At 40.3% G+C, this 23593-nt stretch overlaps 1 protein-coding gene and 1 pseudogene across 1 annotated transcript; both read right to left on the reverse strand.

Moving 5' to 3' along the window:
- Positions 1-257: 257 nt before the first annotated feature.
- LOC118618477 lies at positions 258-8186 on the reverse strand (annotated as a pseudogene).
- A 3923-nt stretch (positions 8187-12109) lies between these two features.
- On the reverse strand, positions 12110-13753 carry DEFB128 (defensin beta 128). The gene is made up of 2 exons (XM_036244735.1): positions 13705-13753; positions 12110-12339 (listed from the first exon to the last, which is right to left on the reverse strand). The coding sequence occupies exons 1-2, from the start codon at positions 13751-13753 to the stop codon at positions 12110-12112; spliced, it is 279 nt and encodes a 92-aa protein (XP_036100628.1).
- Between the last annotated feature and the right edge of the window lie 9840 nt (positions 13754-23593).

The raw sequence follows: 23593 nt of genomic DNA on the forward strand, positions 1-23593 counted from the left end.
CATACCTCGGTTGCAGTTTGTCCCCGGCCCTGGTTGGGGTTATACAGGTGGCAACCAGTCGATGTTTCTCTCTCTCTCTCTCTCTCTCTCTCTCTCTCTCTCTCTCTCTCTCTTTCTCCCTCCCTCCCTCTCCCTCTTTTTCGCTCTCGCTCCCTCCCACTCTGTCTGAAGATAAATGTAAAAAAAAATATCCTCAGGTGAGGATTAAAAAAAAAAAAGAAGAAAGAAAGAAAGAAACTGGGAGATGGTGATGTCACTCACTGAAGGATAGCATATACATCCTTGACTTGCCTCATTATCACAACTCCAGCTGCTGACTTAAGCGCCTTGAATGACTTCAGGAGGCCGTGGGTGGAGCCAGGGCACCGTTTAGAGTTATCATACCCGGAGCTGACAAGTGAGGGCTCAGAGAGACCCTGACAGTACACCAAGCTGGCAACAGGATCCTGCAGTTGCTGTGTAAAGTCTCGCCACTGAAATTATAAATAAATTTTCCTTATATAAGTAACTATAGATGGTGCTGATTCTACTTCCTTCAATATAGTCACCCAGGGCCATCTACTCCCCCTTCCCAGATTCCACTGACCTTGCTGTGAATTAATGCCACGATTCATTCTTTCCCCTCATCTCGCCCACTCTTAGTGGGAATGGAGACTGTGTCTTCTCTGTGCCTGGGAATATGGTGTGATCAGGGGTGAGGTGACTCTCTGAGGAGAGATGATGCCCTGAGAAATACAGGCTTTTTTCCCTTGAATTGTGACCTAAGATAAGGGTCTCCTTTTTTTCTCAAAAAGCAAGCACTGTAGCCCTGGCCAGTTTTGCTCAGTGGTTAGAGCGTTGGCCCACAGACAGAAGGGTCTTGGATTCCATTCTGGTCAAGGGCACGTATCTTGGTTGCAGGTTCCATCCCCAACCCCCCATTGGGGTGACGTGGGAGGCAACCAATCAATGTCTCTCTCACATCGACGTTTTTCTTTCTCTCTCTCTCTCTCTCTCCCTCCCTTCCACTCTCTCTAAAAAATCAATGGAGAAATATCGTCAGGGGAGGATTAACAAAAAGCACTGTAGCCCTGGCTGGTTTGGCTCAGTGGTTAGAGCATTGGCCTGCAGTCCAGGGAGACCCGGGTTCGGTTCCCGCTAAGGGCATGTACCTCGGTTGCAGTTTGTCCCCAGTCCTGGTTGGGTCGTGTGGTTGGCAGCCACTTGATGTGTCCCTCTCACTTTGATGTCTCTCTCTCTCTCTCTCTCTCTCTCTCTCTCTCTCTCTCTCCCCCCCCCCCTCTCTCTCCTGCTCTATCTGAACAAAAAATGGGGAAATGTCCTCGGGTGAGGATAAGAAAAAAAAGGAGTACTGTAGATTGTAGCACAGTGTCACCTCACAGTAAACCTGAATGTGCAATCAAAACAAGCCAACCATGTCATAAATGAAGCTGGTCAAGCAATGCAATAAACTGATTCTGTATGGGACCAATGTGTTTTACTCCAGATGCATAGCCGATTCGTCGTCTCGTTTAGTTCAAATATAAATTTTAGAAACTATCCTCAATTTTGACCCAAAGCATTTCTACTTTTATCGGTGTGAGTGCTGTGTTTCCCCACTACTCTCAACTACCAACTTACTCTAACGCCTAGTCCGAATTTCAGAAAGTACCACCTTGACAGTCGCTGCTGAGTGGCACATTCTACACCCAGCCGCTATTAGGGCAGCCTTTGGATAAACTGCATTGAGTCAGGTGTCCACCTCTGTGCAAGACACAGCCTAATGCTACCTCCCAGAGGAGAGGGCTGTGAACAGGGCAGTTACAGCAGCAAGGGGACTACAAAGAGACAGGCACTGAACTAACATGCCCACCACTGGAAACCCCTCAAGAATCCCATTTGCTGAAATATACAAGCATTCATCCTGTAAGCCAAGACAGAAACCTAAGAGGGATAGGAAAGTCCTCTCTTTCCCATCCTCTACTTTCATGTAATCTACCTAATTAGAAGACAGATGTTCTGTCTTCTAATTAGGTAGGGATGGTTGCCAGAGGGAAGAGGGCTGTGGGGATGGGTAAAAAAGGTGAAGGGGAATATAGTCAATAATTATTGTAATAACAATGTATGCTGTCAGATGGATACTAGATTTATTGGGGTGATCACTTCGTAAGTTATATGAATGTCTAATCACTATGTTGTACACCTGAAACTAGTATAATGTTCTGTGTCATTATAATTGAAAAAAATTTTAATCACTTAAAAAATAATATTGTGATAAGTTTGCACGGTAACAGATAATTACTAGAATTAGTGGTGATCACATTGAAAGGTATAAAAATGTTAAATCACTATATTGTGTAACTGAAACTAATATGACTAATATGGTATTGTATACCAACTATACTTAAATTTAAAAATATCACAATAAATAAAATAAAAGAATTTTTAAAACAAAATAGATAAATAAATTTTGACCTTACCTCCACATATCTTCCAAAATCGCCTGCAAAGAGGCACGCAGCATATTTTAGCAGATCATTGCAACAACCCAGTAACTGTTCTGTTTGCCTCCAGAACTCTCTTCTCTTGTCCGGCCCAGCCCTACACTGTTCTCTGAGCTTTGTCTCTATAATAAAATTTTATGGTTTTATTCGATCTCAAACCTTTCAAGTACCTCTGTTTCCTACAAATTCAAGTTCCAAAGATGATTAAAAGATAAATCTAGCCCGGATGGTGTGGCTCAGGGATTGAGCGTCAACCCATGCACCAGGAAGTCACCAGTTCGATTCCCAGTCAGGGCACATGCCCAGATTGTGGGCCCAATCTCCAGTGGGAGGCATGCAGGAGGCAGCCAATCGATGTTTTCTCTCATTGATGTTTCTATCTCTCTCTCTCTCTCTCTCCCTTTCTTTCTCTCTAAAATCAATAGAGAAACAAATAAAAAAAGATAAATCTACTTTCTGGCCGGTTTAGCTCAGCGGTTGGAGTGTCAGCCCGTGGACCACAGAGTCATGGGTTTGATTCTAGTCAAGAGCACATACCTCAGTTGCAGTTCGGTTCCTGGCTTTGATCCAGGTTGTGTGGGAGGCACCCAATCGATGTGTCGTCTCTCTCACATTATGTTTCTCGCTCTCTCTCCTTCCCATTCTATCTGAAGATGAATGGGAAAATATTCTTGGGTGAGGATTTAAAAAAAGAAAAAGATGACTTCCAGTCAAGATGGCGGCGTAGGTAAACGCGGTATTGCGTCCTCCCACAACCACATCAAAGTTACAACTAAACTACAGAACAACCATCATTAAAAACCGCCTGAAATCAAGCTGAATGGAAGTCCTACAACTATGAAATTTAAAAAAGCAGCTACATCCAGACTGGTAGGAGGGGCAGCAGCGCGGCAGCGAGACGGGCTGGTCCCACACCCACGTGTGGCGGATAAAAATCAGGAGGCTCCCGCGGCTGGGAAGGTCCTTCCTGAGGACTGAGGGGTCCCCGTCCCACACCAGGTGCCCCTCTCAGGGTTCCAGTGCCAGGAAGAGAAGTCCCCATAACTTCTGGCTGGAAAAACCAGCGGAAACTGAGGCTCAGGGAAGCTGAGGCGGCTGGAGCCCCAGGCAGCTCCCTAAAGGGCCCTCGCACGGATTTATCGGACTCTCTCCCTCTAAGCTTGGAGGGGAGGCAGCTCGAGGGGCGCCAGAGACATAAGGGAAGAACTGAGCTGTTTGGCACTGGAGCGAGGGCTGGAGAGGGGGCTTCCTCAGGGACAAACGTGCTGTAAGAGGCCTTTGTTCCTTTGGTGAGCCCTTCCCTGGGGCGGCAGACAGTCGCCATATCTGGGACTCCAGCAACCTGGTTCACACTGGTAGCCCCGCCCTGGTGACTCCCTAAGGCCCCGCCCCGCCCCACACAACTTTCAAGCCAACCCAAGCTGTTGCCACTTGCTTAACCATAGGATTGGCCTGTCTTGGATCCTGCTTCAGGTTTTTCCTAAATTCTTTCAAACGAGCAGCATCGGGTCTCAGCGAGCCCCATACCTCTCATTAAGTAATACACAGAAACAAACACAGGGAGGCAGCCAAAATGAGGAGACAAAGAAACAGGTCCCAAATGAAAGAACAGAACAAAACCCCAATAAAAGAACTAAGCGAAAGGGAGATAAGCAACCTAACAGATACTGAGTTCAAAATACTGCTTATAAGGATGCTCAATGAACTTAATGAGAACCTCAGTGAACTTAGGGAGGGCCTCAAGAGCATAAAAAAGGACCAGTTAGAAATCATGGATACACAGTTAGAATTGAAGGAGGCATTAACTGAAATAAAGAGTAATTTACACAGCTTCAATAATAGAGTATGTAAATCCAAGGAGCAAACCATCGATTTGGAATATAAGGAAGCAAAAAATCCCCAATCAGAACAGCAAAAAGAAAAAGAATCCAAAAAAATGTGGATAGTGTAAGGAGCCTCTGGGACAACTTCAAGCGTGCCAACATTCGCATCTTGGGGGTGCCGGAAGGAGAAGAGAGAGAACAAGAAATTGAAAACCTGTTTGAAACAATAATGGCAGAAAACTTTTCTAACTTGGTGAAGGAAACAGACATACAAGTCCAGGAAGCACAGAGAGTCCCAAACAAGATGAACCGCAAGAGGCCCACACCAAGACACATCATCATCAAAATGCAAAAGGTTCAAGACAAAGAGAGAATCTTAAAAGCAGCAAGAGAAAGGCAGCTAGTTACCTACAAGGGAGTTCCCATTAGGCTGTCAGCTGATTTCTCAAAAGAAACTTTGCAGGCCAGAAGGGAGTGGCAAGAAATATTCAGAGTGATGAAAACCAAGAACCTACAACCAAGATTACTCTATCCTGAAAAGCTGTCATTTAGAATCGATGGACATATAAAAACTTTCCCAGACAAGAAAAAGTTAAAGGAGTTCATCACTACCAAACCGTTATTATATGAAATGATAAAGGGTCTTTTTGAAGAAAAAGATAAAATGTATGAACAAACAAAATGGCAATGAATACATATCTATCAACAATGGAATCTACACACAAAATGAACAGGAAGAACAGAAACATTCTCATAGATACAGAGAACATTTTGTTGGTTGCCAGTTGGGAGGGGGGTTGGGGGAATGGGTGAAAAAGGTGAAGGGATTAAGAAGCACAAATTCATTGCTAGACTGACAAACCTCAAAGGGAAAGGGGTTGGTGGGGTGGGAAGAAATAAACCAAAGAACTTCTATGCATAACCAATGGACACAGACAATAGAGTGGGAAAAGGTGGGAGGGGGGCGGGAGGGGGGAGGAGGGGGTCAATGGGGGAAAAATGTGGAACATCTGTAATACATTTTACATCCAACAATAAAGATTTTGGGAAAAAAAGAAAAAGATAAACCTGCTATTTCACTTTTCATTTTTTTCTCAAACCTGCATATAGTCACCTATATTCCTTTTCTAACCAGGCAGCTCCCGCCTTAGTGGTATTTCTAAGATTAGGCCAATTGCTTGGAATCTGTCCCTCAAAATCTACTCTGGTTACAGACACATTATAGAGAGAGGTTCTCTGCTCCTGAATTCTTATTTCCAAGTTGCTGTGTTGGACATCTGTTGGGTGATTTGGCTTCTCAGCACTTTTTCAATACTGTTTTTATTTTGGTGGTAGGAATGAGTTTGTGCATTCCAAGTTCCTAGGGTACAGGCATGTGACCTAGGCTATTATGAATAATGGTGCTATGAACATTTGTGTGCAAGTCTTTGTATGGATTATGTTTTCATTTTTCTTGCATATATAATTAGGAGTGTAATTGTCACATCATAGGGTAAATCTGTTTAACATTTAAGAACTGCCAGCCTGTTTTCCAACATGGTTACACCATTTACATCCCACCAGCAGGGTATGGGGGGATCCAAGCTCTCCACATCCACACCCAAATTTATCATCTGCCTTTTCTGTTATAGTTATCCTAGTGAGTGTGAAGTAGTATATTACTGTGGTTTTGATTTACACTTATCTGATTGCTAATGCTGTGTATTTTTTCATGTGTTTATTGGTCATATGTATGTCTTCTTCAGAAAAATATCTATTCAGATCTTTTATCCATTTTTTCTTTGTATATTATATATATTTTATTAGTGTTTACCAATACATTCTCATATTACAAAGGCAATGTAATGGAAGAACCTTTTGATATTTGAATCATCTGAAATAATACAAATAGAACCATACATTTTTCTTTAAAATCCTTTTTGAATACCAAAAAAAAAGACAAGTTCAATAACAAAATTCCTTTCTTACAGGTAGACATTAGAGTGGACCTAATTTGGTTTTCTTTTTTAAGCCTTCAAAGACAAAAACAGATTCAAATGTAATTAAAATAAACATTTAAATAATTGTTTACTAAACTACTGGTCTCCGGCTCCATTTTCTGGTTTCTGTTTTTGTTTTTGTTTTTGTTTTTGTTTTTGTTTTTGATGCAGGTCTCCTCTGTTTCTCCTCTTCTTTTTACTGGTCCAGCTGCATCATTTTTATCGTTTCTGTCATCACTATCAAATTTCATATCCTTGGCCCTGGCCGGTTTGGTTCAGCGGTTAGAGCGTCGGCCTGCGGTCCTGAGACACCCGGGTTCGGTTCCCGCTAAGGGCGCGTACCTCGGTTGCAGTTTGTCCCCGGCCCTTGTCGGTTGTGCGGGTGGCAGCCACTCGATGTGTTCCTTTCACTTCGATGTTTCTCTCTCTCTCTCTGTTCCTCTCTCTCCCTCCCACTCTACCTGAACAAAAAATGGAAAAATGTCCTCGGATGAGGGAAAAAAAAAAAAAAAAATTTCATATCCTTGCCCTAAAACTACTTTTCCTTCAGCTGACCATGCCTGGACAGCTTTATTTCCCTTTCTTTTCCCTTTGAATTTGCGACCTATTGGTATCCACTTGTGTAGGGACTCTTGTTGATCTTCTATGATTTGTTCCAGTGGTTCTTGCTCCATGTCTCCATCTAGTACTTCCCAGGTCACTTTATTCCTTACCTATAAGTTAACGGTTTTGTTTGTTTGTTTGTTTTTGCATCTTCCGCTTTATCTAATGCTTCCTTAGCTTTTTTTTTTTTTTAACCCCCAATAGAATTATTCCTCTTTTGCTGCTCTGACAAAAATCTATTCATTTTATTTCACTATGATTTGGGAAAAGGATGTGCAAGTCTTCTCTACAGGTTGGACCATCTAAGTTCCCCCAACATTTCGGTAAACATCCTATCTTTTCTTCTATCGATTTCAATTCAGCATTTTCTGCTAACTTTGGTTTTTCTTCTTGCTCTTGTTTAGCTTGTGATTTAGCTTTCATTTCATTTTGCTCCTTCCTTCCTCCCTCCCTTCCTTCCCTCCCTCCCTCCCTCCTTCCTTCCTTCCTTTTTTCCTTCCTTCCTTCCTTCCTCTCTTCTTTCCTTTCTTTCTTTCCAAAGTAATCTTTGAAAAGCAAGGTCCCTGTCCTTCCAGTGCTATCAAACACAGCAAATGTTGATTCCTTAAATGCTTGGTATAATGTTCTTCTCATCTGAATATTCAGTACTTGACCTTTATCTTATAACAATTCTTTTATGTCGACAAGAGTTGCATCACTTGGGAAACTTTTAATATAAACAGATGTTTTTTTCATCATTTTAATATTCATCAGTCATTTCAGGGAGGGGTTTGCTTAGAGATCTGACTTTAGTCTTAGTTTCACTTATTTCCATAAATTCAGCCTCTGATTGGTGCACTGTTTCTACTACTACATTTAAAGTCTGTTGTTAGATGGTTTAACCTTTTGAATTTCATTGTTGTCTCTAAAGGTATCCAGCTTTTTTTGATCTGTTCCTTTAAAATTTTGTCCTGTGGCAAATTGCAGTCACCAAAGCAACACTCATTTTGATGACAGCGTTTGGCCTCCAGAGCAGCCATTTTTTATTATCACCATTTTCACCCAGTCTGACTGTCCTAAGGCCCTGGTACTAGAGCCACGTCCCAGGATCAATAATAGTAACAGCAGCATCAGTTTCCCAGCCAGCCTAACACGTCTAAAGAAGATGGGGACCATCTTTTATTCATTCTTTAATTGAGTTGTCTTTTTATTACTGAGTTGCAATAGTTCTTTACATTTTCTAGATACAAGTCCCTGTCAGATACAGGATTTGCAAAACTTTTCTCCCATTCTGTGGATTATCTTCTCACTTTCTTCATGGTGTGCTTTGAAGCACAAATTTTTTTTAATTTTGGTGATGTTCAGTTATTCTGTTTTCTTTTAACTTTTCCAAATAAAAGTAGACTCTATGCAAATTCAGGGGTGGGGTGCTGTGTGGTTGTGCAAGTCTTCAGTTGTGTTAGCTTGAAATACGTCTTCTTGCCCGGCAGGTGTGGCTCAGTGGTTGAATGTCTACCCGTGCACCAAGAGGTCGCCAGTTCAATTCCCAGTCAAGGTACATGTACAGCTTGTGGGTCCAATCCCCAGTGGGGGGCATGCAGGAGGCGGCCAATCGATGTTCACTCTCATCAATGTTTCTCTCTCTCTCTCCCTCTCCCTTTCCATCTCTCTAAAAATCAATAAAGAAAGAAAAAAAAAAAATATATATATATATATATATATATATATATATATATATATATGCCTTCGTTTCCCAGCATGGTAATGCTTACTGTGTCATGGTTCTTCACTAAAGAATATAGATACATTGCTAAATTTTAATTTACTACTTCAAATTGCTTAACTATATTTTATTTTATCTATGTACCATAATTTATTTTCATTTGCAGAAGCTACAGGTAATTACTTTCCTACTCTTACCAGGTTGAAACATAAAGAATGCTAAAAAAGTATTATTCTATCATTTGCCTGCTTCTATTTTGACACAAGATGAGTATTTCAGATGTGCCCAAGTTTTATGTGACCTCATTCTCAGACTCAGGAGATCTGGGCTTTTGATATTTAGCCAACATGCATTATTTGAATAGGGTTATTTAATGGTAATATCTGAATTACTGTTTCTTATAATTATTTTTCACTAGTTTGTCCATGTTTTGTAATAGTATCAATTGGTTTTTTAAAATTAATTTATTTTTGTTACAGATGTTTCTCTTTTTTCTCCCATTGACACCCTTCTCCCAATTCCACCCACCCCCTTCTTAATTGGTTATTTTTTGAAAGTTTGAAAAGTACCACACTGGTAATGAATATCTATATATTCCTAAGAGCCACTGAATAATTGAGGCTAAATTAGAGCATATCTATGAACAAAACATATCATCATAAAGTTGCTTAGATCACAGCCTGTCTGAAATATTTGTTTATCTCTGAAACCAGTTGTTGAAGGGGATCTTAACTATTATCATTATCCTGGTCTTTACTAATTAAGTACTAATTTGTACCTCTGTGCTGAAAAATTACCCGGTACACAATTTGTCATGTCTCAGATATGAGGCCACAAGAAACATAAGCCCACTAAAACTCCCTTCAAAAAAGGAGGACTTATTATGAGAAATGTTAACAATTACATGAGGCCTTGGAGACTAGAACCAATAGAACCAAGGACTGGAAGTATCTCTCCCACTCTCCTCCCTCCTGCTTTTCTTTTTTTTTTTTTTTTAATCCTCACCTGAGGACCTTCTTCCATTTTTTTGTACAGATAGAGTGGGAGGGAGGGAGAGAGAGAGAGAGAGAGAGAAACATTGACGTGAAAGGGACACATCGAGTGGCTGCCACCTGTACAACCAACCAGGGCCGGGGACAAACTGCAACCGAGGTACATGCCCTTAGCGGGAACCGAACCCGGGTCTCTCCAGACCGCAGGCCGATGCTCTAACCGCTGAGCCAAACCGGCCAGGGCCCTCCTGCTTTTCTTGTTCTACACTATACCAGGCCCCAAACTGGATATCCACAGAAGGTTTAGCCTCGACGTATCTGTTACCCACCCTGCTCCATCTATTGTAGCCAAGATAGCAGGGTTATCTGGCCCTCTACTCTTACCAGAGCCCAAAAAAACAGGCTCCCTGAGAAGAACTATTGGCAAATTTTCTAAGAAGGGATGAGTATGAATAAGAAATTATTAATATCTCTGGCATCTTTCATGAGCATTTTCCAAGACCCCCCAGAGAGATGAGTGGTCCCAATTGCTACTAATAGAAAACTACCTAGAACATTCTGGCAATTTTAAATGTTCTCTGAAGATTTTGGAAAGTGCTCTGAGACAGGTCCAAGAAAAATAAGGTACAAATAATACTGCCTATATTAAAAGTATACATAATAAAAGTATGAGATGATTTTTATTTAATTTTATATATTAAAATAAGGTAGACAAATAAACATGCATCTAACAATCCTGACTGTGTCCACTTCTCCTATGAGTATGGAGGGATATAAGAAGGATGATAGGGAAAAAGTCAAAGCAAAGATTAGATCCACCCAAAGTAGAATTCAAGGCTTAATTTTCTACTCAGTCCATTATACCCCTGTCTCCTAACACAGGAGACACTTCACCGGGTGATCTGACACTAACTAGGCCAAAATGGATTCTTGTATCTAAGTTATCAATGGGCTCATGTAGCATAGAGGACACATATAGATTAAAGACAATGGGTAAGACCCATCTTCCTGTTGTGGTGACTAAGTGGGCCCTCCCTAAAAATGCCCCTGGTTATCTACAGTGATGAAAGACTGAAAAAGACAGGAGCCTGTGAAGGATTGCAATAAAGAAAGGGCTTTCTATACAAGCCTTTTAAAAACCCCGTCTAATAAATAGGTTGAAACAGTTTATTGAAACTTCTGCAATCTAGACCAGTCCTTGTTTCCTGTTCACTTCTCCAGAATTCTTAAAAGCCTCAGTTACTAAAAGGTAATTGTAGGCTCTGAAAACATTAATATATCCATCTAAATATTTGTCTTCCCATCCTCCCAGTGAAACAAGATGGCAAGATGCATATGGACAAATAGACCCATTGATTTCTTTATCCCAGATAAGTAAAAATGTTAACTCCACAAAAGTTGTCTGTGGCCTATACTTGAACCAAGCAACATCAATGGATGTCATCACAAAATGTTCTGTTCTGTTCATCTGGAGAGCATGTCCTACCATCATGACTTATTGAAACTGTGTTTAGCTTGTGAGGAGTTTCTTAAATATGTCCTCCTTACTTATAAGGTTTTAAATTTCACACTATTTTAAATTTATTTTTAATTTCAACTCTATTGGGGTATAATTGACTCACAAAATTGTAAGATATTTAAAGAGTACATTATGGTGATTTGATATACATATATATTGTGAAAAGACTTCCCCATCTAGTTAATTAACATAACCATAATTTCACACACGTATTTATCTTCCTGTCTCTTTTGGGTGGTGGACATTTAATTTTTACTCTCCTAGAAAATTTCAGTTATACAATACAATGATATCAAATATAATCACCATATTTTTACATTAGATGCTCAGACCTTACTCATCTTATAGCAGAAAGTTTGTAAATTTCACACTATTGAAACAGAGTATACAATATTTTAAAAAATCCTAAGAGTAATATATGTCTAAAATTGTGTCAACTGGATGTTCAAATTGCTACCAGAAAAGGAAATGGAGCATGCACACTGAATGGGCTTCGAACGATGCAAGGGAATTATCACTAGCTGTCAGTACTGCCTATTAGACCTGCCCCAATACATGTTATGAAAATGTGCAAATATTTTGCTTTCCTCTAATGAATTCTTGGTGGTTAGAAAAACCTTCTGTACTCATCCCTACATACACACCAAGGTTGGGACATTCAGATCTGCTTAGACATAAAAAAATTCACTAAAAAAGAGGAGTAATACCTGAAACACTATGAAAATGGAGGGACCAACTTCTACCTCTACCAACATACATGTTCACTTCAGCTCTATAACACCCATCCTACTAGTATAATGCCTGGAACATAATAACCACTTTGAAGTGTTCAAAAAAGTGAATGACTACATTAATAAATAAATCCATGGAAAAGCATAGGACTTTATTATGTGGAGAATCAAGTTCACAGGAAAAAGTAGATAAATCTCCAGTTCCAGCCTGTTGAATTAGGTGGCACTTTTGATTTAGAAAAAGTGGCGACCAACAGAGCAAGCACTTGATTCATAGTTAGACTGTGACAAGTGTGATTGTGGGTAAAATGGCATAGTCCAGCTTCTTATCAGACTGCAATGAAGAGAGAAGTAACTCTTGTTCTTCCTCGTACTTTTTGTTGTGGGCTTCATTGATACAACATGCTTTCTTATTTACACATAACCCATCATTGATTTCTCCCACTTCGCACTTCTTCCTGCAGTTGCCTCCTATATTACGAAAGCATTTTTGGATGCGTGCGGCCTCTGTGCACAGAAAAGAACATTAAACCCAGATTAGTTCCTGAGGCTGAGTGGAAGAGGTATATGGTTCCCCATAAGCTCTGGCCTCCCATGGTCCCAAAGTGAACCTCATGCTGATACAAGAAAATTCAGAGCCTCCTCCTTGAAAACCATCCCAAATTAAGGACATCAATACCCCAGCTCCTAGCCAATAGTCAATAAGCCCTGAGCACATCAGAACTTATGTGACAAAAGAGAAGGAAGAACTCAGTTTATGGTTATCGACTGAACCTGTTCCCACACCTAGGATCCTGGCTTCCATGTTCCAAAGTCAGCACTGCCTCAGCCTTACCTCAGCCCAGTGTTTCCAGAGAGTACCATCTTGTCACCATGGCACAATTCAGAGCCAAAGAAATTTTTTTTAATATATGTATTTATTGTAATCCTCACCCAAGGAGATTTTTCCATTGATTTTCAGATAGAGTGGGAGGAAGGGAGGGAGGGGGAGAAAGAGAGAGAGAGAGAGAGAGAGAGAGAGAGAGAGAGAGAGAGAGAGAGAAACATTGATGTGAGAGAAACACATTGACTGGTGGCCTCCTGCACGACCCAGGCCTGGGCCGGGGACTGAACCGCAACCGAGGTACCAGCCCTTGACTGGAATCAAACTCGAGACTCTTTGGTCCTCAGGCCAATGCTCTAACCGCTGAGCAAAACCAACCAAGGCATTTTTTCAAAGAGTATCAAAGACAAGACTTTTTAAGTTAACAGTATAATTGGGTGTTACACTCACTGACATGGGCAGCAGAAATCTCACTCTGCCCACGTGGGTCTCAGCAATAAATGCCATTGAAAATGCCTTCCTTTATTCAGCTTCTATTACTTCTCCATAACATATTCTCTCTCTCTCTCTCTCTCTCTCTCTCTCTCTCTCTCTCTCTCTCTCTCTCTCCTTCCTCCTTTTGATCTCAGATAAATGTGTTGCCCAGGGATTAAACTCAGTTCCATATATACTTGTCTCCCTAGAAATCCAGTCACCTATTTAGAATATTGCATTGAGTTCCTAAATCTCCTGATTCCAGATCTTTATTTGCCCTTGTACACAAGTTTGGACAAGCCCATGGAATAAAGGTAAAGAACAAAGACATGGTTCTCCCTATCCTAAATTTCAGAACCAGGGAGCACCTTTGAAGGTAAGAAAGGTATTATTAGAGCCACAAAAAGACCACCTGCCTTCCTACAACAGCAAGGGAGAACTTGGTGCTTCACATTTGTAAGATCATGAAATACAATTATGAAACGGAGTCATTATACTCACTTAACAGATGAGAAAACTGAGGTTCAAAGTGAGTATAAGCTCCTAGGATGTCATGGTACATTTGGACAAGTTACCTGTGGGCACCTCAAACAGCAGAATAATAAGAACCACAAACAGCTTCATGTTTACAGACTTCTGGAGAGAAATCGGCAGCAGGATCTCTTTGTCCAGTGATCTGTATCACAGGGTCTTTCAAGATGAGCCTGAGTTTTGGGTGCTCTCAGCTTTCTGAGCTCTCATTTTTAACCCCCTGGGATTAACAGGAAATCCAAGTTCACCCCCACCTACATTCCCAAATATGGGGCTTACAGTCACAGTATGTTCCATCACATCACACCTACTCCTCCTTCCTTAGGAGGTGAGTGCCCAGAGAGCAGGAAACAAAGATTTCTCCACCTGGGCCATCAGCCCATTTGGGTCAAAGTTGGTTGGTCCTATGTCTGATTCGTGTGGGACATTCCTAGTTTATTTCTGTGATTGCAATGTTCCATCCAGCTAGTGCAACCTTTCACTCACAAAAGTAACCCGCTGTGGAAGATTAATAAAATCATTAACTAACCAAAGTCGATGCATAAGTACATCCAATAATAATTTTTACTGTATGAAAGTAGTTCCAGAAAATCATCTAGGAGTAAAAATGTTTTTAAGTTTGGCTACATACATTATTTCAGTTTCCCATAAAGTTTTACCCATTCAGTACAACTTAATTCTACAGCTGAAGCCTTTCAGAAGATCACATCTCTTTAGCATAGTGTTCAACTCATGAACTGGTCCCTGCTCCCCCGTCCCAGGGCATTTTATGGAACTACTTATGTTTCTGCCAAATTAGTGTGTGTGCACCTACCTAACTTGTTACTTACATAACCTGTTTCTTTTCACATTTAAATCCCTCTTCACACATTATTTTATGCTTCCCCACCCCATCCAACTACCTGGTCCTATTGAGCTCTTAATTTTTCTTCAAAACCAAGTTGAATCACCTCCACATTTGTGAAAGTTTCCCTGCAAACTCCCTGTTTTGTGCTATACCACTGTATCTTGTACATATTTTTGGTGGTGGTCACTCCATGTCATGTTCCAAATATTTGTTTATTTGCTAAATCTCTGAGCCCTTCGAGGCAGGCCACTGGTTTTGTTCAGTTTGGAGTTCTTCACTCACAACGCAAAACTCATGCCATATCCTTAGTACATAAATACAAATGAATGATTGCAAAGTACTGAACAAATTATTGCTGAATAAAATACCCTAAGACGGTAATAGAGTGAATTAAAACATAGCCTAAACAATTCTATCTACTGCGTTTTACAATTTCTGGACACCAGAACCTTGAATTTATAGTAATCAGGGCCCATCCAAATATCTTTATGTGACAGTACCTGGAGGAAAATGGGATCTGTGAAGGCTGAATAAATACTTGTTGATGATTAAATTTGTATCACAACATAGAGTTGGGTTAGGGTTAGGGTTAGGGTTAGGGTTAGGGTTAGGGTTAGGGTTAGGAATGAGTATCATGCATAACTTACTGTATTTCCCAGTAACCAGAGTGAATTAAGTTTGTCAAGAAGAAGTGAGTGTCAAGTGCTGCCAATATGTCAAGACGAGGAAAGAGACTGACCAGTGGTCCCACCTGATATGCACCAGCCCCACCGGTATCCCACTCAATCTCAGCTCATTTCCCAGCTCCATGACCTCTTAATGTGTGTCTACCGGATGGCAAATGCATTATATATATTTACATTACCTACTTAAATCCTCACAAAATCACTACGAAGTAGAAATTAATACCACTCTTTTTCTAATTGGAAAACCGCAATTTAAGGAACAGGTACTGTGAAAAGAATGAGCTAGAAACAACACAGGTCTGCGTGAACCTAAAAGTAAAGACCTTACTGCTGTGCTCAGCTGCCTCCAGCTGCCCCTCAAGCGGGAGACTGAAGACAAAACAAACACAGACAAACCTCGGAACATCTCCCATCTCAAACAATTCCTTTCTCCACCAAGTTGCTCACGGAAAAAAACGTCATGGTCATTGAACAAAACTTTGGGTTCTCCACTTGACAACCTTTTCATGCTGATCCATGACAAAAAACGACTCTGAGGCCACAAAGGAGAGAATGGGAATAAGTTTACCGCTAAACCTGTGCTGTGAATATTTTTGTAGGTTTTGGTTTGGTTTGGGTTACTGGTGAAATGAACGATTAGCACAACTGTAAAACATAAAAAGACCATCGAGAGTGCTAATGTTGCTAAAGGTGTGAGAGAAACACAATCACAGGCGATGGAAGAGGTAGGAAGCTGCTGTTGATTTGGGTAAAAGACAGCATTTCAGAGGTGTGAAAAATTAGTGAAAAATCGAAGATGCTGCATACCGACCCCTGACAGGCGCCCTGGAACAGTGCTGAAAGTGATTCGTTTACTGCTAGTAGCAGCTGATTTGATAAATTTAAGAAAAGGAGTGTTTGTTTATAGATTAAACAGTACATTAGAGATATACTGTATATAAGAAAGGTTAAAACAGGCAGTCATTTAGGGGTCTGGAACAAATTAATTCAATTTACATTATTTCTAATGGGAAAAAATGGTTCAGTTTTTTAACAAATCACTTCTCGAACAGCCTTCCAGAACAAATTAAGTTCGAGAACCGAGGTTCCACTGTATATGATATTGCTTTGTTCACAAAATTTATTGATCAGGCCTGTGGCTGAACATCTTCCCCCCACCCACTTGCTTATAGCCAATCAACACTCAGAGAGCAACCTGTATTGAGAGAACAGCCTGTAGTGAGAAAACTCATATTTCTGATTTCCACAGGGGACACTATTACATCCTGGAAGTAATATTGCCTGCCTACTTCAATAGATTCTTAAGTGCCATTGTTTATCTGCTTATCTGTGTCACCTCAGAGAGCCTTTATGCAGTCCTGAGTGGGTACAAGTTAGCACACAATGTTCTCATTTTGAGAGCCCTCTGACTAAGCAGGAGCTTGATTTCCCCTTGAGTAGGCAGAGATGGAAAAAATAAATGTTGCTTCTTAGCCATGATCAGTTAAGAAACAAACAAACTGAACATTTTGTTACTGTAACCCCCAATGGGGTTCACAGTAGTACAAACTGCTATTAATAGCTTACTTATAGATTAACTTTAAATGTTTCATTTCTTAGATATATTCTCTGAGTTCTGTTAGGTAAGATGTCTTTCCAGACTGTTGGACAGGCTGAATCTAGGCAAGAGGTAGGATTACTAATTCCCTTTTATAATGACTGGGGGAATCAGGCAAGATTCTTTCGTTGTTCTTGGTTTAAAGAATGAGAGAAAGTTGAATTAAAAATTAATGCTAGAGCCCTGGCCGGTTTTGCTCAGTGGTTAGAGCGTCGGTCTGTGGTCCAAAGAGACCCGGGTTCAGTTCCCACTAAGGGCACGTACCTCAGTCGCAGTTTGTCCCTGGCCCTGGTTGGGTCGTGCAGGTGGCAACCACTCGATGGGTCCCTTTAACATCGATTTTTTTCTCTCTCTCTCCCTCCCACTCTATCTGAACAAAATATCGAAAAATGTCCTCGGGTGAGTATTAAATAAATAAATAAATATTAATGCTAGAAAAACATCAGACACACAGATAAACAAAAATTAGAAAATAGAAACCACCATAATCTTACCTCTCTCTGTTAACATTTTGGTGTGTAGCCTTCTAAATACTCTGCTCCAGCCTGGTCAGTGTGGCTCAGTGAATTGAGCGTCATCCCATGGACTGAGAGGTCCCAGTTTGATTCCCGGCCACGGCATATGCTCTGGTTTCAGGTTCGATCCCCAATAGAGGACATGCGGGAGACAGCCGATCAATGTATCTCTCTCACACAGATGTTTCTATCTCTCTCCCCCTTCCTCTCTCTCTCAAAACTCAATAAAAACATACTTAAATAAATAAATATTCTGCTCCAAAAGTAATTTATTTTGACAATCAGGTAAGAAGTAAGATAAAGCAAAGTGAGCTTCCTTGCTTTTCATACACTCAATTTAAAATAAAGTCTGTTAGTCAACTAGCACTCCCTGAACACACACACTCATACACACACAAAGTCTACACTCATCCGTCCAATTCAAGAAAGAGGCCTGTTGGCAAAACAGACATGTACCAATGCAGAGGAGCCCCATATCAGCTGCCTTTATTGATCTACTTTTATGCCTAAATATACATATCACCAGATAGTTTTTTTAAAAAAATAAACAACATAAAAGAGAATAACTTAAATGAACAATATAAAATAAATGACTTCAAAGGAAATAAGCTAATACTGACAACAGAAGAAAATTATTAAATATTATAAAAGTGACACATTTGATATAAAATGCAGAAATCTTGCCCTGGCCGGTTTGGCTCAGCGGTTAGAGCGTCGGCCTGCGGTCCTGAGAGACCCGGGTTCGGTTCCCGCTAAGGGCATGTACCTCGGTTGCAGTTTGTCCCCGGCCCTGGTCGGTTGTGCGGGTGGCAGCCACTCGATGTGTTCCTTTCACATTGATGTTTCTCTCTCTCTCTCTGTTCCTCTCTCTCCCTCCCACTCTACCTGAACAAAAAATGGAAAAATGTCCTCGGGTGAGGATTAAAAAAAAAAAAGAAATCTTCATAACAAAATTCACGCAGGAGAAGATGAGAGCTAATATATGATTAAAAGATAATCAGAGTAGAATAAAATGTATAAATGCATTATATACCATAAAGAACTGCTATCCTCGATATATAATGTTTACAAATCAATAAGAAAATGAAAGATGACCTTGTAGAAAATAGGCAAGTGATATCATAGTAACAAAACACATAAGCACCCCTTTCAGGAGGTTGATATAAATTCAGAAATATATCCAAAAGCAGATTCTTTTAGAAGAATCTGCTTTTAATTCAACGAGGTTTGCAATTTGCTATAAGTTGCTATTCTTTCTTATTCCACTACATTCCCAAGACCCAACTATACTAGAAATGTGTCTTGTATTTTAGGAAATCCACATTTGGACCTCTATTTTTGTGTTTGGACAATAATTTTAAAATACCACACAAAAACATAAAAATGTTTAGGGTATAAATTAATACTGGCTCATAAATTGTATTTGCTTAAACAGTAAAGATGTAAGTGAATTAGTTTTTTTGGGTTTTTTTTATCCTCACTCGAGGACATTTTTCCATTTTTTTTGTTCAGGTAGAGTGGGAGGGAGAGAGAGGAACAGAGAGAGAGAGAGAAACATCGCCGTGAAAGGGACATATCTAATGGCTGCCACCCGCACGACCAACCAGGGTCAGGGACAAACCGCAACCGAGGTACGTGCCCTTAGAGGGAACTGAACCCGGGTCTCCCCGGACCACAGGCCGATGCTCCAACCACTGAGCCAAACTGGCCAGGGCGTGAATTAGTTTTAAGTATGCCATTTGACTATTGCTCTCCCTTTTCTTCCCAGAGCTATTAAAAGACTAAAGTATTTGATGCCCTGGACGGTTTTGTTCAGTGGTTAGAGCGTCAGCTCGTGGACCAAAGAGTCACAGGTTCAATTCCTGGTCAAGGGCACATACCTGGGTTGTAGGTTTGATCCCCAGCCCTGGTCAGGGTGGTGTGGGAGGCAACCAGTCTCTCACATCGACATTTCTCTCTTTCTTCCCGCCCCCCCGCCTTCCATTTTGTCTAAAAATCAATAAAAAATATCCTTGGGTGAAGATTAACAAAAAAACAAAAATAATAATCAAAGATTAAAGTATTTGAAATAAACAATGTCATGGTTTTATCTCTGCTGCAGTGAGTTTCAGATCACTTTATAAAGTCAAAATGAATGCAAAGTTTTATTTCATTTTATCGGTTTTTGACAGTTAAATGATACCATGAGAAATGGATCTAAAATAGAAGAGGAGCAACTGTGGCTTCGATACGTGCCAAGATGAGAATTTTCTCCAGAGGTCACTAGTCCACAAAATAAAAGAGAAAGATCCTATGTTAGTAATGAGAAATAAATGAGAGCCGGTGCCAGAAAGATCTGACAGTGCTACATGGATGGCTTAAAGATGGAGGAAGGACCATGAACCAAAGAATCCAGACCTCTAGAAGCCGGAACAGACAAGGAAAGATTTTCCCCAAGGGTAACACAGCCGTGCTGACACCTTGCTATTAGCCCCATGAGATGGATTTTATAACCTTCAGAACTGTAAGATGGTAAATTTGTGTCATTTTAAGCACTAAATTTGTGGTAATTTATAACAGTAGCAGTAGGAAAGTAGGACCATATGCAGCCTCATGTCATCAGCACCCCTTGCAGTGACCTAGAACAATTCGATGGCTGAGCCAGGGGACCACAGTAAAGCATGCGCTGTCAGAAAGGGCAGACTTGGCCAACAAGCTTCCACCTGAACGGAGACTTCGTTCACGTGGGACAATTTGTCCTCCAGCCCAGAAAGTAGCCCTGTGATGACTCCACTGCAGTATTTTTCTCTGAGGGCTTCCCAAGGTTTTAAAATCTAAACCAGATCTACATTTCAGCCTTTGATAGGACATCTCGGAAAGATCAGAGGTATCTCTAGGCCAACATACAGCTAGTTACCAAGTGAGGAAAACTTGTGTTCTCAAAGGACTCCATATACACCTTCAGGTGTTCAGAAAAATAAAAAAGAAAACTTTTTTCTATCAAAATAATTCGATGTAAAAATGTTATTTTGAAAACACGTCTATATATTGAGAGAAAACTGTGTGGCGCTAAAGGCTCAACAAAATACCTACCTCATCTAGAGTCACTTCTGTTATTTTAGATCTAAAACAATAGTTACAGATTATTGTAAAAATTTTGGAGCAATAAAATTGATATACCTCAGAAAGTATGGATCAACTTTCAGGTTAGACAAAATTGTGTTCTTAATTCATTCCCTTCCTATCAGACCAAGAGACGACAGAAGATATCAGCAATATTTTTCCCAGTTGAAAATTCTTGCAGCCCTCACAAAACCCATTACAGTCATGCTTATTTTCCCCTTTCTTCAATCTTAGGCCCCTTGAATGGGGAGCCTCAGTTTTCACTGTCTTTCATTAATGTCAAATTCAGCTTTTCTGGATTTCAAGTACCACCTAGTGGCCAAGCAAATCCACTTATTAGCTGTCCAAGCATTCTGAAACTTCAGGAGAGCTCCCCAGAAATGATTAGCATCACACTTCTGTAATTGTTCTGCATGATCCATGGATATTTCAGCGGTTCTCAACCTGTAAATTGTTGAGACAATTTGGGGGTCATACGAGCCTTTCACAGGGGTCGCCTAAGATATAACAGTAGTAAAATTACAGGTATGAAGTAGCAATGAAAATAATTTTATGGTTGGGGGTCACCACAACATGAGGAACTGTATTAGAGGGTTGCGGCATTAGGAAGGTTGAGAACTACTGGTAGAGACTTCCAAATATTAACAAAAGAATTCTCTAATATCAGGGAAACCTTTAGGAATTCAAAAGGGCTGAGGCTATTATAGTTTTTACCTTGTGTGGATAACTCAACAAATTATATTCTGAAATTAAAAATCATTTCAATGGAGAGAGAAGCTGTACCAACCACACCCTCGCACATTCATGTCAAGCAAATGTTCTGTTAAGAGAAAGTTCTAAATTGATTAGTCCTGGAGTGGATCATAGTTTAAGAAAACTAGTTGTAAAACAAACCACACACACTTTGGGATAACTGATAGTTAAAAATAGACTTAGTAGTAAATGCTATTAAAGAATTGTTATTAATTTTGCTATGATTATATTGTGTTGGCTATGTTGGAAAATACCCTTATTTTTCAAAAATGTTTACTGGGCTATATAGGAATGAAATGTCATGATATTTGTAATTTACCTTAAAATATTTCAGGATGACCTGGCTGGTTTGGCTCAGCGGTTAGAGCATCAGCCCGGGGACGAGAGAGTCCCAAGTTTGGTTCCTTCTAAGGGCACGTATCTTGGTTGCAGTTTGTCCCCAGCCCCGTTGGGGTCGTGTGGGTGGCAACCACTCGATGTGTCTCTCTCACATCGATGTTTCTCTCTCTCTTCCTCCCTCTCTCCCTCTATCTGAAGATGAATGCAAAAAGTGTCCTCGGGTGAGGATAAAAATATATATATATTTCAGGTAAAAAAATGAGGCAAATTCAAAAAAGCAGGGTGGAAAAAAAAATTGGGGCACCAGGTATATTATATGAGTTATATTAGACATTATATGTCTTAGAGACATTTTACTTGAAGAAAACAAATACACCTCTTATGCCAAATAAACCAAGCATCTTAAAAATCAAAACAAAAAATACTTTAAAAGGATTGGTTAAATGAAAATTAATAAATGGAAACAAAATAAAGAAGAAAGCTGACCTGACTGCACAGCAATGTAAGCCTTTTAGAAAACGGACATTAAAGATGCCTCAAAGAAAATCTTAATGCATTAAGTTCTGGTCCAGTGGTGTGGCTCAGTGGTTGAGCATCGACCCATTTACCAGGAGGTCACGGGTTCGATTCAGGACACATGCCCAGGTTGTGGGCCCGATCCCCAGTGTGGGGCATGCAGGAGGCAGCCAATTGATGTTCTCTCTCACAGATGTTTCTATCTCTCTCTCCCTCTCACTTCCTCTTTCTCTAAAATTAATAAAGGAAAATTAAAAGTTCTGTTTGCTGTTGCTGCTGGTGATGGTAGTGGTCTTTCTCTAAAAAAAAAAAAAAGAGCTCTGTTAAAGTACAATTAACATACAATAAACTGCACTTATTTGAAATATACAAAGTTATAAGCATGACATATGTATACTCTATAAGACCATTACCACAGTCAAGGTGATGAACATACCCATCATCCCAAAACATTTCCCCCTGCCGCTTTGTAATTCTCTCCCCTGACCCTTTCCACCTCCCACCCACTCAACCACTGATCTTCCTGTCATTATAGATTAGTCTGCATTTTACATTAAAAAAAATGGACAATATACACTCCTTTTTAGTATGGTTTCTTTGCTCCTTTTTAGTATGGTTTCTTTAATCCTATATAATTATTTTGATTCATCCTTTTTTTTAACATTTTTTAATTACAGTTGACATACAATATTATATTAGTTTCAGGTGTACACCCCAGTGATTAGACATTATATAACTTACTAAGTGATCATCCCGATAGATCTGGTACCCATCTGACCCCATACATAGTTATTAGAATATTATTGACTATATTCCCTATGCTGTACTTTACATTCCCATGACTTTTCTGTAACTACCAATTTGTACTTCTTAATCCCTTCACCTTTTTAACCCATCTCCCCAAACCCATTCCCATCTGGCAACTATCAAAAGGTTCTCTGGCCCTGACTGTTTTTGCTCAGTGGTTAGAGCACTGGCCTTCGGACCAAAGAGTCATGGGCTCAGTTCCAGTCAGGGGCACGTACTTCAGTTGCGGTTCAGTCCTGGCCCTGGTCAGGGTCATGCAGGAAGGAACCAATCGATGTCTCTCTCATATCAGTGTTTCTCTCTCTTTCTCTCTCTCTCTCTCCCTCACACTCTATCTGGAGATACATCAAAAAATATCCTCAGCCCTGGCCAGTTTGGCTCAGCGGTTAGAGTGTCGGCCTGTAGTCCGGAGAGACCCAGGTTCGGTTCCCGCTAAGGGCACGTACCTCGGTTGCAGTTTGTCCCTGGCCCTGGTTGGTCGTGCAGGTGGCAGCCACTCGATGTGTCCCTTCACATCGATGTTTCTCTCTCTCTCCCTTCCTCTCTCTCCCTCCCACTCTATCTGTACAAAAAAATGGAAGAATATCCTCGGGTGAGGATAAAAATATATATATATATCCTCAGGTGAGGATTTTTAAAAAGAATGTTGTCTGTATCTATGAGCCTGTTTCTGTTCTATTGTGATGAATCCATGTTGTGTATCAATACTTCATTCCCTTTTATAACTAAGCAGTAAATTTATTTCTCCATTCATCTGCGATGGACATTAGA

The sequence above is a fragment of the Molossus molossus genome, unplaced genomic scaffold (assembly GCF_014108415.1).
Source record: "Molossus molossus isolate mMolMol1 unplaced genomic scaffold, mMolMol1.p scaffold_m16_p_6, whole genome shotgun sequence".
Classification (NCBI taxonomy): Eukaryota; Metazoa; Chordata; class Mammalia; order Chiroptera; family Molossidae; genus Molossus; species Molossus molossus.

Bases quoted from the DNA above. Each gene is read 5' to 3' on its own strand.
- DEFB128 (XM_036244735.1), bottom strand. From the start codon at position 13,753: ATGAAGCTGTTTGTGGTTCTTATTATTCTGCTGTTTGAGGTGCCCACA. The intron at 12,340-13,704 runs GTAACTTGTCCA...TTCTGTGCACAG, and splicing joins GCTGTTTGAGGTGCCCACAG to AGGCCGCACGCATCCAAAAA.